Here is a 14,383-nt window from a genome sequence, read left to right on the forward strand (position 1 = left end):
TCCTAATATTACTAAAGCAAGATGCATGCACTTTTTAAGAATTTAGAAAATGGATGGTTTATTCAAACACTTGTGGCCAATTTCAATCAATGGATGTTTTTCAAAAATTTTTTAACAGACTTGCTAAAATGATTAAGGCCCACCCCTAAACTAAGTCCCCAGTGGCTTTGAGCAAATAACAAACAAATCTGTGCTGTCGACTTTCATCAAAATTTCAATGCATATCCAACACACTTTAAACACTGAAATGTCAATCTCAACCAAAATGATGGTTTGGATTAAATCTCAACATTGTATCAATGTCACCATGCTATCTGGGTTAACAACTTTAAAGGAGATGTCTCTGATCTCAAGATAAGTCTCTGATGGTAAAATAAGTCTCTGATGTCCCCAGAGTGTGTATGTTAAGTTTTAGCTCGAAATACCTCACAGGTAATTTTTTATTGCATGTTAAAATTGCCACTTTTAGTGGTTGAGCAAAAACGAGCCGTTTCAGGGTGAGCCCTTTAAATGCAAATGAGCTGCTGTGCTGGCCTAAGCTTCAAGAGCTCGTTCTCCCCTGTCAGGATTCAGTCACGACGCAATATAATGTTAGAAACTGCGACTATATGCTGCATGGAGATAGAACAGGTGTAGTTTAGTTAAATTACGGTTATAACTTATATTGTCTTCTTTTTTATCCACTATATTAGTACAAGCCTGTTGTACCGTCCGAATAATGGCCACAACTATACAGATGAGTTTTATGACGTTTATTGTACTTTACACAAAATATGAAGCATCCATTTTCATTCTAGAAAATCTCTGTAAGGGCTTAATAAAACAAGTGTGCATTAAATTATTATCCATAAACTCTCTCTTTTCCCTTGTATTATCATCACCAACATACATAGCGAAGAACACAAACACAAACACGCTACAACTAACAGTAAACGAATATATAAAGACCTTATGCCTTTCGGGTGGCGCTTATACACGTAAATAAACTCAGATGAACTGTAATAAAGTGCTCTCACCTTCATTACTGCCGTATCCAGTATCACTCTGGAGACTAAACTGGATCACCAACAGTTTTTACTTGTATATCCTTGAGTAGCACATTTTAGCAGTCTCTGTTTTGTATTGTCCCTTTGTATTGATATTCGTTCACTAAGCAGTCCGGTGTGAAATGATTCGCGCAGACATAAACAAATTTCGACAGAACTCAGGGAGCATTTTCCTGGAAAACCAAGTTAATCCACCTCGTTTTCAGCAGCTCAGATTTAGGGAGTAAATGGAGAGAGCTATTTGGATTAATCCATCCAGCTACAGAACACAGAAAACACTTGGGAGACGTACGGTGCGTTCCAAACGGGATATATCGCCCTCCGAAGGGCACTTCGGAGTGAAAATAATTATGGCCGCCATATTGAAGGGTCGTTCCAAACCGAAGTGCTCAAAACTGGCCACTTCAAAGGGCCCTTCGGAATGAAGGATTTCGAAGGGTACAACTGATGGACACTTCGGCCCCCCATGATCCTTTGCACAGGGAAGTTGTTTGACGTCACAGAATGGGAACAGGAGGTTAGGAGTTCGATTTTACCTATAAATGTATAGTATTTTTCTATACTACTATAATATTTAAACGAGTTCGATTTGGTACATTATTATGGTCAAAACGACATTGTACTTCAACAAAAATACTTTACAGCTCCTTTTATCAGTCCATTTAAATGTTTAAAATACATAGATACAATATACATGGTGCAATAAACCTAAAATAAATAAATAAATAAAGTAACGTTAAACAAAGGGCGCAGCTTGCACAATCTACTCCTCCTTGATTGTCTCGTTAAGATGACGCTGAAGTGCGTTCCAAAAGAAGAGTTTTTTTGACCCCTACACCCTTCATTCCTTCGAAGCTCTCACTCCGGAGGGTAAACCCTTTGAAGGGATTAGGGCATAGGGATGAGCCCTTCCGAATGGAACGCAGGGATTCTCATCAGTGCAGTAATGGCGGATTCGCTGTGAACGCGCTCAGTGCGGTTCTATGTTCAAACGGCAGTGTCTGTCAACATTCGTGGGCGGGGCCTGTGGTTTTGTGACCTCACACTGCCAGGGATCTGGAAACGGCTTGTTCTGAGACACTCCTTATGATTTATGGGGATATAAAAAAGGAGTGGTTGGATTTTTATCACCATAGGGTGGTTGTGTACACACACTGCCAACACACATTTATGTCCAAACACCATGCAAAAGTGAATTTCGCATAATAGGTCCCCTTTAAAAGATAATTTTCAGCTTTCTTCTGCTCTTTGCACTGATGTCAAGTGTCTATACACACACTCGCTAGATTGGAAATCCAACATGGTGCCCATATGCAATTAGCCCATTATAATATGATAAACTTTCTGACTTATATCTATAATCAAGTAGCTTTGACAAACTGTCTTTTCTCCTTATTTTATTTTTCCTTTTCTAATCAAACAATTTTAGAAAAATGAACATGCAAAGGAGGTAAACCTACAAAGAAGACAAAACATATAAAAGTCAGTATAACAAATACATTAATAAACAATGCTATTTTAAAGCAGACAAATGGATGATGATAATTACAACAACAAAACAGCAAGCTTTGCAATATTTTTGCTTATTTGTTTACAGAGGTGAAGCCTAAAATGATAAAGTAGTGGAAAATCTGAATTCACAATTTTAAACCATAATAATGTAAAACTACTTCTTTTGTGTTTCTCTTCCCATGATGGCATTTTTAGTGTTTCTCTCTGGATGTAGAAGAATGATGTAGCACTTTGGAGCAAATATGGATACCAGTAAACCAAAACTAGAAGCTAATATGGCAAATATCTCCACAGCCACTGCATATTTCCCTGGTGAGCTCACATATGCGGGAACAAACGCAATCCACACAGCACAGAAGATCAACATGCTGAAAGTGATGAACTTTGCTTCATTAAAATTATCTGGAAGGTTTCTCGCCAGGAAGGCTAAAAGGAAGCTTACTGCTGCCAACAATCCAATGTATCCCAGCAGCATAGAAAAACCAGCCACTGAGCCAATGGCACATTCATATACCATTTTAGAGCGGATATACTGGTTGTTTTTATGTGGTGTTGGAGAGGCAGTTGATAGCCAGACTGCACATATCACAACCTGGAGGGCTGTTAGGACCAGAACTGTGCATCTTTGTTGAGCTGCTCCAAACCATTTCATCGCTCCTTTGCCCTCTGGTCGAGATGACTTGAAGACAGCTATTACCACCATAGTCTTGACCAGGATGCTGGAGATGCACAGGACAAAGCTTATGCCAAACACAGCATGTCTTAACTGACACGTCCACAGCTGCGGCTGGCCAATGAACAGCAGTACACACAGGAAACACATTTTCAATGACAACAGCAGCAGAAAGCTGAGCTCTGAATTGTTGGCACGTACTATGGGAGTGTTACGGTGATGAGCGAAGACGACCATCACAAGAGCGCAAATGCAGGTGCCAAGTAGGGAAGCAGTGGTCAGAGAGATGCCCAGAGGTTCCTCATAAGACAGAAACTCTACTGCTTTGGGGACACATTGATCCTTATCTGGATTAGACCAGAACTCATCTGGACACACAGTGCACTCAATAGCATCTGTATATAAGAAAAAAGACTGAAGTTTAAATTACTTTACTTTTAAATTTACTTCTCAAATTATATTCAAATTTAGCCAACAATAATCTACTCACCTGTTGTATTGGAAATCTCTCCTTCTCCGCAGGGCAGGCAGTCAAAACAGCAGACAGGAAGACCCTTCCTCCTGGCTTGCCTGGTGCCTGGGTGGCAGCTCTCACTGCACACTGACCTTGGGTGCTGAAAGAGATATCATCTGCTATTTGCCATGTTTGTCATCTCTTTTAAATAATGAGCTTATCCTTACCATTTATTTATTCATTTGTTTTAGCATAGCTTGACTAGTATTCAGACTACACGTATGCAAAAAGGATGACATTAACATGTAATGCTTATTACTTTTTTTGTTGCAAAGTTCCAGTATATTGCATCCTCATCAAGTGTGAGCACCATCTCTGTTGCCGGCCCTTTATTTACTACACCAACCGTGTAAGTCCTTATTGATCCATCAGAGCTCGGCTGCCAGTTTAGCACGTCATAGATAGGCAGAGCATCTCCATTCTTATCAAATGACACTTGATCCCCAAAGCCTGTGGTGAAGTTCACTTTCTGGAGATAGTGAACCAGCTGTACAGTTTGTAGACAGAGCAAGTGTTTAATTAATATACAGCACATATTTGAAATTCTACCTTCAGCTTTTCTATATGCCTGAAAAGAATCTGCACTATATCTGTGGTTCTTACCTGCCAGGGTTTCAGGTTGATTATGTCAGCACAACTGTTCCCACTGAATGGTCCTCTACCCTCCTTACACTGCATCAGGTCATGAAGTGCTTGTGCCAGGGCATAAACTGCCTTATAGACATTATAAGATGCTCTCAACCCTGAAACATCAGTGTATGGTGTGTTTGTGGTGCTCAGATCCTCCTGTCCTGTACACACCTTTTTTACTTGCTCTCCATCTATCACATTTCCCTCATTTCCAAAACTACACCTGAACATGTTCTCCCAGAAAATCCTCAACATATTATTTCTTGGATCATTACTGGGGCGGAGACGTAGCAGAAAGTCATGAAGACCCTCAATCTCTCCATGTCTGATAGCAATGCCCAGTGTGCCCCCCAGGAAGGGCAGGAAACGTGGAGTATGGTATACAGGTGAGGTGGCCCAAGCTTCACTTGCAATCCACTGCTTTCCAGTCATGTTTTGCAACACAACCTCTTCCATCAGTGGAAGCAGAAAGGATGCACTGGGAAAAACAACCACCACTCTAGCTGTAGAGGCATAAATCACTCTTGTTATACGTCGAATGTCTCTGTGGTTGTTATCAGGTGGAAGCTTTTCAGAAAAAGCAACACAATATCCAAATAGCTGCATTTCCTGCTGAAATAACTGAGCAGCGTAGATGCCATAATCATCATCACTGTAGACAAGGCCAACCCAGGTCCATCCAAAATGCCTCAAGATCTGAACCATAGCCCGCACCTGGAAGGCATCACTGGGGATTGTTCTGAAGAAAGAGGGATACTTTTTCCTGTCACTCAAACAGGAGCAGGTGGCATAGTGACTAACCTAATTAAGAAAAATGGAGAGAGAAGAAGAGAGAAGATAAAAATTCTGTATTAAAAAAAAAAAAAATTGCATCCTGCCCAAAATCCTACAAGCAATGTTTATATAAAAGGTTTATTAAATGAAATGTACCCATGTAGCTTATGCTATGTTATATTATGTGCAAAAAATGGGTTAAAAATAGTTTTTAAAGCAGACATTAAATTCACTAAACTAAAAATGAAATTAAAAACAAAAGCACTGACTAAATGTTAACGGGTAAGAGGAACACACATTCACTCATCTGAGATTAGGAGTTATATTAGCCTATATTTGATTACCCCATTACAATACTGATAATAAAAATCCACTTACTTGTAGGTTTAAAATTCTATATATGTCAATATTTTAGCAAAATGTAGCAATATTTTTAGTCAGAATTATTGGCTCGTATTTTAATGCGCTCCATCTGATTTGCGTGTATGCGTGTGGTGTCGCTCGTTCACTGAGTCTGGAATTTAGTGGAAACTCGCATGGCTTGTCCACTCCTGACAGAAAAATTTACATATTTTCGTGAACTTCTAACATTTCACTGAAGAAAACACCACATCTCAAACGCATTAAACAGCACATGTGGCTATCTGTCGGAGCGTCTGACTGGGCAATACGTGTTAACTAAATCTTACCAGTTATTTTGAAGTCAGTAATATACAGTAAAACATGTCATGGTAAAATTTGCATGATTACAGAATAATTACAGATGGAAAATATACTTGTGAAATGTAAGTTATGCACAGAGGAAAACAAAACAACAGCCCATGTAGGCTATCTGTCAGAGCATCTAACAGGGCAAGTCACTTTAAACTATACACGTTAAATATCTTAATAGTTATATTGAAGTCATTAATATAAAGGATGCCTCAGTTAAGACAAATTTATACACATCCCCGCAGCAGCCCACTCTGTGTCCTCCGATATTTTTCAGATGATGCACTCATAATAACAAACTATCGATAAACGGTATTGCCTCATCCCATATCATTTATATATATATATATATATATATATATATATATATATATCGATATATCGTACAAACTCGATATACCACCCAGCTCTAGAGTACGATAAACATTGTGATCAGTGCTTTTGTATTATTCTTTTTTTCTTTTTTATCCAGAATATTTTTCCAAAATAGGTTCTGTAAAAAAAACAAATTGAAGACATATGACTAAAAACACTTAATGTAACCTAAAGGTGCAAAAAAGTGCACATAGTATATTTTTACTTTTTTCATCCTATCTTACTATTGGTACTCGAAACAGCCCAAGAACATTGGAAATCGCAATGGAAGGAGTTGAACTTGGATCCCCTACAATCCCAATCACAGGAGGGGGGCCAGTGCAGTTTAGGCTGGAGAAGGACTCCTCTGTCCCACTAGCCAGGGATATGGCAGCCCGGAACGCTATTCCTAGTCTCACACAGTTGTCATAAAGATGATATCCAAGAGTTACATTAGGCAGCAGGTTTGGATTATTATTAATCTCATTCACTGCAAAAGCCATGGTCTGAGCCTGCTGGAAGATTTCCATATTAAATCTAAGAAGAAAAAACAAAATAAATGATGACATGTGATATTAAAGAGATTCTTAATTAAAATATTAATTAATACAAGCATTAATGCATAGAAAAAAAACAAAACAAAAAAACATTTGAGATCAAGCATCACTCATGAAGCCCTCCTATTGTGCATACTTGGTTAAATTTACAGTGGTTTCAATAGATTCTTTGCGCCAAGGCAGAATTACGGCTGTCAATACATCATGTGAGCAAGTTAGCTGAGATAAAAGAGGGCAATGAGAACGTAACATTCACATTTTTAGTATTTATTATTATTATTATTATTATTATATAGGTTTGTAGTCACTTTGGACCCTAACTCACTTTTCACAGTATGGTGGTTCTGGCTCGGTTTTGAAGCTCAGCTCTGGGAACACTGTGAAAAAGTGAACATGAAACAGGCCTCCAAGTATAAAATCTCCATCCTGGTACATTCCATTTAATTTGAAGTGTCCCTGGAGCTGACAGGTACCTGATCTGAGGACTGAATCTGCAGATATACAGTAAAATGACAGGTATAGAGTAATATACAGAGTCATCCACATCTCTCCGTCTCTCTCTCTCTCTCTGACCCACTCACCCACTCTAAGTAACTAATTTATGATTAAGGTTGTATGAGGTGTTGCTTTAAAAGAGCAGGTGGTGCCCTCAAAAAAAAAAAAAAAAAGGATGTCACCCTCCCAACATAGACAACAGTCCTGATGGAATAAAGGTCTTTTTTTTTTTTGCATGCACAGTTTATTGATGTTCAGAGTGGTTGTCTAAAGGCTTTTTTTAAGATGAGCAGATAAATAATTGGCTTAATCAATTATATCTTCTTATCCATGTTTTCTACTTTTGCAAGTTTTTTTTTTTTTTTTTTCCTCAGAATGTCCTGTAGATGTCAGTCATGCTTTTTTTCTGCGCAGACTTTTGCTGTGCAAAAATAAATAAATAAATAAATACTGCGTGATACCATGCTATAGTGATGCTATCAAGTACTAAGGTTTGAGGAATGTTATTTATCAAACAACTTAGGTTTAGGATTTGTTGTAGGGTGGGGTTAGGATTGGGCAATTAGGTAGCAGACACCAAAACTGGAGTCATAATCTGGCAAGGAGGCAAAATTCAGGCTCACAGGCCAGGCAGGTGATAATTTTATATTGTTTCAAAGCAGCTTTACAGAAAATGCACGTCAACATTACAATTTAGAGTAATCTGTTATCAGAGGTGACTTGGTCCAAATTATGTAATTTCAGAAATGTACCAATACAAAGCTAGTTAGCTAACAATGTATTAATTTAAACAATGTAGAAACAATGAGCTCATTGAATGAATGAATGATTGTAATGAATACATGTTAACAATAATATAGCAACATTGGGATATAGCAACATTGGGAATGGTGCATGTTGATCCAGAGTTTGTGTCACCTGAAGTCCTCACAGGGGTTGGGGTCATCTCTTCACAGGTGTTGAGGCATCTGAAGTCTTCATAAGAGGCTGGATCCAAACTACTCTCTAGTTAAGTCGGGATGGGCATCCCTAGATAGAACAGAAAAACTACTGGAAAATAAATAGTGTAGCTGCTGTTAACACATTAACCAAAAATAATGTTACCTGGGGACTTGGTGCTGGCAGGTCATGGGTTTGACATCAGAGACAGTGTTGGACTCATGTGCAGAAGTGAAAACACCTGCTTTCACAAGAGGATGCAGCCAGCTGGATGCAAACGATGTGGAGGAAACACGCCGGATAGCTCACCTCAGGGTGCATGTGGAGAGGGTGATTGGATGTGTACGCACAAAGTACACCATACTGAATGGAATCGTTCCAAACAACATGGCACTCTCATGTAAAGATGAGGACATGATGTTCCTGGACAAGATTCTGATTGTATGCTGTGCTTTGACTAATATGTGCCCCAGCGTTGTTATGAAACCATAAACTAAGAAATGAATGCTGTAAAATTGATTTCTCTCAAGGAATGTCATCCAACCTAAACGTTTCTGTGTAGATATGTTCATGTATTGTGTGTATTTATATAATTTAGATTTTATGTGTAACAATATGTTGTGTATTTAAAAATTTTATATGTACATATTTAAAATGTAAATTATTTATATATTCACTAGTCAACATTTGAAGTGGATCAAAACCTTCAATCAAAGTTGTCATAAAACCTAAAATCAGAATGCGTTCTTGTCTTAGGACAACTTTAACTTTTTTGATCCACTTCAAAAAGGTTATTATATATTACATAGTATGTGTACATATACATACACATACACATAAACATGTTAAAATGTAATTTTACATATGATTTGTACTTTTAAATGTTTTACACTGACTATTTTAACATGAAATACTGCATTCATTAAAAAGTAATATAAAAATATATTTGTTATTTTTTTATTTTCAGTGGGCAGAAATTGATGGAATTGATGAAATTATCTCAAAATACAAAATAAAAAAGATATTATTGAACAAAAATATATTACATAGATTTTACTGGGGAGAAAAAATAGTTACATTTTAGGTGTTCGGTCACTTTTTACTATGAAGATCACAAGTGTGACTACCAAATAAGGAGCACCAGAGGGTTAAATGGTCAGTCTATGGTCAGTCTGGTCAGTCTCCTTAACACAAAAAGCCAATAAAGTATCAAAGACAAACAAGGCAATAAGTTAAATAAAAGAATAGAATTGAAAAGTTCAGTTCTACTGTAGTGCAAATACAACAGGTGTAAGATGTAAAAGTGCTGTAAACTTCAAGTATCAACAACAGCAGTGCAGTAGGTAAAAAGGCAAATAACTATTGAACAGAAAAGTTCAGCTCTACACTAGTGCAAATACAACAGGTGTAAGATGCAACAGTGCTGCAACGGTCAGATAGATAGATAGATAGATATATAGATAGATAGATAGATAGATCTATCTATCTATTGTTATGTAACCAGGTAGTAAATAATCTTAAAATATGTTTCTCTATTTGCATGTTAAAATCTGTTAGTTTATTATTCTTATTATGTTCAGTGAATTAAGTCATGATAAACAGTGGTCAACTGTATTTTCCTGGAGTCGTCAGTGCAGTGTTGCATATGAGACAGTGCGCATGCGCTCTCGCTCTGGGATATCTATGAGATTGCGAGCAGTGAGAGCAACGCGCGCTCTCTGGGAATTGTGGAGTTTCTGTGATCATCTACGGGTAAATACAATGTTTTAAGATTATATTTTGGATAAATACCAATTGTGGATGTATGTTTTGTTGTGTTAATGCGGAGACCTGTCATATTTGAAAAGTTATGTCATGTAATACCGCATTGATATGACGTCACACCATGCGGTGTAGGCCTGTTCATGTAGCATTAAGAAAATGTTATACACTTCATTTTGCAAATGTTGTTGTGCTTTTCATGTGATTTTTATTTGATGTGATTCTTTACACAGTGTACAACATTATGTTGGGGATTTCAGCTTTTGTAAATTTAATATGGTGTTATGTAGGGATGTGCCGAATGAAGCTTTTGAAGCAGTGAGGCTTTTACAACAAACTGCATCAGCGCTTCGAAGCTTTTGAAACCGTGCTCTACTTCACCATCTGGTGGTCAATAAAAATTCCTACACTACCTGTGTCATTCAGTTTTGTTAGTTGGGATGTCATTGTAAGGTTTATTTGTATATTTATTAACCATATATTTCATTAGAAAGATGGAGGACAAGAGTATCCCACACCAATCCATATATTTATATATAAAAAAGACACGTATTATGGCGAGCAGCAGTTGAATGGGAGTTGAGTATGCCCTGGCAGCTCTCGAGGGAGCTGTTTGTGTGCACTATAAAAAACTTACTCTCAGCTTACTTCATTGTTCCAAAAAAGAATGGAGGACTACGTCCTATCATAGATTTACATGTGTTAAATCTCTCCATACAAAAGCTCAAATTCGAGATGCTTACACTCAAACAGATTATCCCACAGATCAAGTCCGAGGACTGGTTTGTGGCGATAGACCTGAAAGATGGTATTGAAAGACTTGCCGGTGGTATTGCAAGGGTTAGCCGAGGCTCCCTTCGAACCACTAGAGGAGGTTCCAGAAAGGTTTCTCACTCTAAAGACTGTCTTCCTACTTGCTATCACTTCTCTGAAGAAGATAGGAGATCTACAAGCACTTTCAGTTGCTCCATCTTATCTCGAATTTGCTCTAGGAATGGTGAAAGCATTCCTTCATGCTAGACCTGGCTATGTGCCAAAGGTCCCCACCAATGTTCCAGGTCCGCTTGTACTCCAGGCCTTATATCCTCCTCCTTTTGAATCTTCGGATCAGGAAAAACTTAATCTGCTCTGCCCAGTGAGGGCTTTGGATGCGTATGTCCACAGAGCTGCCCTGTGGTGAAAATCAGATCAATTATTTGTCTGTTATGGGTCTCCTAAGAAAGGGGGCCCAGCATCTAAGCAGAGGATGAGCAAGTGGGTGGTCGAGGCCATCTCACTTGCATATGAAGCAGCCGGACAGCCTCTCCATTGGCTATCCGCGCCCATTCTACCAGGGGTATGGCGGCATCAAAGGCTTTGATGTCTGGAATTTCCATTGATGATATATGTGATGCAGCTGGATGGTCATGCCAGCACACATTTATTAGGTTTTACAACCTTGATGTTGGCTCCACTACGGGGTCGTCTGTCTTGTCAAGCTAACATAAAGCAAGTACTTGACGTTACGGCGTAGTTGGGATTGCGTTCCCAATGCGTCATGACGCAGCGTCGACAGTTCCCACGAAAGGGAACGTCTCAGGTTACAGATGTAACCCTGGTTCCCTGAGTAGGGAATGAGACGCTGCGTCGCCTTGCCGTACCTCCAGCATAATTGCGAGCGCTTACTTCAGACTTATTTCAGAAGCTAGCGTTCTCTGAATCCCGGTATGCTTTATAGTTTCCTGGTCCATGACGTCACCCGCCTCTGACGTCTCGCTACACGATTGGTTAGATACAATCTGTAACCTGAGACGTTTGTTTGAGCCCGTCGTGATGTGTCTGTGAGGTAACGAAGCTTAATTTCCACAGGTCACGTGACAGCCTCATTTCAAGCAATGCTCTGGAACACTTTTTCGGAGCACTAGTGTGTTGAAAACTCGAGACATGTGTCGACACTCTGTGTCGAATTACCCATCCCTAGTGTTATGTAGGAGCTCATCGTGATGCGAGTGTTATTTTCTCTCATTTCCCTCAAATGATGTGTAAGTGGGTAATATAAAAATGTACTTATGTTGTTTTGTTCTTTTTGTACAGTATTCCCACTGTCGTATTGTACGATAATATTTTGATATAATAATAATTCCTTACATTTATATAGCGCTTTTTCTGGGCACTCAAAGCGCTTTACATATTGAAGGGGGAATCTCCTCAACCACCACCAATGTGCAGCATCCACCTGGATGATGCGACGGCAGCCATATTGCGCCAGAACGCCCACCACACACCAGCTTACTGGTGGAGAGGAGACAAAGTGGAAGCCAATCAGTGTATGGGGATGATTAGGAGGCCATGATGGACAGAGGCCAATGGGCAAATTTGGCCAGGATGTCGGGGTTACATCCCTACTCTTTTCGAAGGACATCCTGGGATTTTTAATGACCACAGAGAGTCAGGACCTCGGTTTAACGTCTCATCCGAAGGACGGTGCTTTTTGACAGTATAGTGTCCCCATCACTATACTGGGGCATTAGGACCCACACAGACCACAGGGTGAGCACCCCCTGCTGGCCTCACTAACACCTCTTCCAGCAGCAACCTAGTTTTCCCAGGAGGTCTCCCATCCAGGTACTAACCAGGCTCAGCCCTGCTTAGCTTCAGTGGGCAACCAGTCTTGGGCTACAGGGTGATATGGCTGCTGGCATATTGTGTTACATTACTCTTATTTTTGATTTTCTTTTTGCACTGAGATTTTTGTAGTGATATTCTCTTGCATTTTAAAAAATTGTATTCCGAGTAATGTGGAACTCTGAGGAGGTTTAATTTGTGTCGCCAGCTTTGTGAAAGCCCTCATTTTGTTTATCTGGATTTTGTTTCGCTTTTCCTGATCATTTTGTGAACTTTCTTCTCAGTTAAATTGAGAAGCCACTTTTGATAGTGAATCAGTTTCTTGAAGACAGTAAATGAATAAACAACAGAGTACATAGAACTCCTCAATGTGTTCCTGGTGGTGAATTTAAATCCCCAGTCACATATAGTTCTAACAGGTGTAAGATGTAACAGTGCTGTAAACTTCAAGTCCAACTGTCAGATAGATAGAACTATATAACAATAGATGGATAGATACAACAGGTGTAAGATGTAACAGTGCTGTAAATTTCAAGTATCAAACAACACAGGTAACAGTGCAGTAGGTAAAAAAGGCAAATAACTATTGAACAGAAAAGTTACGTTCTACAATAGTGCAAATACAACAGGTGTAAGATGTAACAGTGCTGCAAACTTCAAGTCCAACTGTCAGATAGATAGGTAGATAGATAGAACAATAGATGGATAGATACAACAGGTGTAGTGTGTAACAGCAGTGTAAACTGTATCAAGAACACGGTCAACAATGCAATAAGTAAAAAAACAAGTACTGAATTAATTAACTAAAGTACAAAAACACACTTGGGCTCCAGTGTTTCAAGATGTACAGGAGGTGCAAAGCCATGGCTCACTTTCTGATGGTGCCTGCTTCAGTCCCACACAACTGAGGTAGAACCACTGAATGGCACAGCTGTCATTGTCACAAGCCACCATGTCATCCAGGTCTTCAGCACCTTTACAAATGCACCAGAGTCTTTTTCTGTTTGTGCCTGTGTTCCTGCCCTTTTTGTGTGAGATGGCTGCAACTCTGATGAATTAGGTGTCTTTGTGGAGGCTTGTCAAGTGTAGCAACAAGACACAAGCTCCTGTGCCTTCTTTAGAACTGTTCTCCAGTATTGTGCATCCGGAAAGACCCGAACCACAGCACCACAGCACCACAGTCTTTCGCTGTCCATACAACTAAATCACAAACGTTTGCTCCGGTAACGAAGATCTGTGTTTGTACTTGACTGTAGTACTAGTGTAACGTCCCATTAGTTACCTGGAGACAGAAAGTGCTGTCATCTGCACAAGCCTGCAGGATGGAGCTGTTGTGGTGCTTAAATGTGCAATTGATTTTCAGACAGCCTTTCCCTCAACATGCGCAGTAAATGAGGCCGTCAGGTGATGCCCAACCTCAGGAAATAATGGATTTATGATAAATCCACATTGCTCCACTTTTAGGTTCATATGCTGGGGTGCTGTCAGTGACGCATAGGCCTGCCTTGCCGTTTCTTCATTTTTTTTTTTTTATCCCCCATCTGATGGCAGTTGAGGTTGCTGTTTTTTTTGGGATAGCACACTCTTGACACGGTTGATATAGCTGGAGTTTGAACACTAGTGGACACAACGGCATGCATATTAGAAGCTGTTATTCTTCCTGCTCTTGATGTGTACCAGACAGGTGATCGATGTTGCAGTCTTGTCCGAGCTTCCACTGCAGCTCCCTGTGTCTCTGTCACTGCTACCAGGTGTGTGAGGGTGTTGCAATGCTGGAGCAGGTCATATAGGTTGCATTCATCCATTCCTGGGT

General features: G+C 39.4%; 1 protein-coding gene and 1 pseudogene across 1 annotated transcript; both read right to left on the minus strand.

Moving 5' to 3' along the window:
• Positions 1 to 1,861: 1,861 nt before the first annotated feature.
• LOC125254616 (extracellular calcium-sensing receptor-like) lies at positions 1,862 to 7,955 on the minus strand. Its single transcript, XM_048169305.1, has 6 exons — positions 7,097 to 7,955; positions 6,460 to 6,751; positions 4,349 to 5,176; positions 4,005 to 4,232; positions 3,722 to 3,845; positions 1,862 to 3,626 (listed from the first exon to the last, which is right to left on the minus strand). The coding sequence occupies exons 1-6, from the start codon at positions 7,315 to 7,317 to the stop codon at positions 2,713 to 2,715; spliced, it is 2,607 nt and encodes an 868-aa protein (XP_048025262.1). The 5' UTR covers positions 7,318 to 7,955; the 3' UTR covers positions 1,862 to 2,712.
• A 4,573-nt stretch (positions 7,956 to 12,528) lies between these two features.
• LOC125254870 lies at positions 12,529 to 12,645 on the minus strand (annotated as a pseudogene).
• Between the last annotated feature and the right edge of the window lie 1,738 nt (positions 12,646 to 14,383).

Source organism: Megalobrama amblycephala, linkage group LG19 (assembly GCF_018812025.1).
Source record: "Megalobrama amblycephala isolate DHTTF-2021 linkage group LG19, ASM1881202v1, whole genome shotgun sequence".
Taxonomy (NCBI): domain Eukaryota; kingdom Metazoa; phylum Chordata; class Actinopteri; order Cypriniformes; family Xenocyprididae; genus Megalobrama; species Megalobrama amblycephala.

Bases quoted from the DNA above. Each gene is read 5' to 3' on its own strand.
- LOC125254616 (XM_048169305.1), bottom strand. From the start codon at position 7,317: ATGTGGATGACTCTGTATATTACTCTATACCTGTCATTTTACTGTATA. The intron at 5,177-6,459 runs GTAAGATAGGAT...TTTCTTAATTAG, and splicing joins GGCTGTTTCGAGTACCAATA to GTTAGTCACTATGCCACCTG. The intron at 3,627-3,721 runs GTGAGTAGATTA...TCTTATATACAG, and splicing joins AGAGATTTCCAATACAACAG to ATGCTATTGAGTGCACTGTG.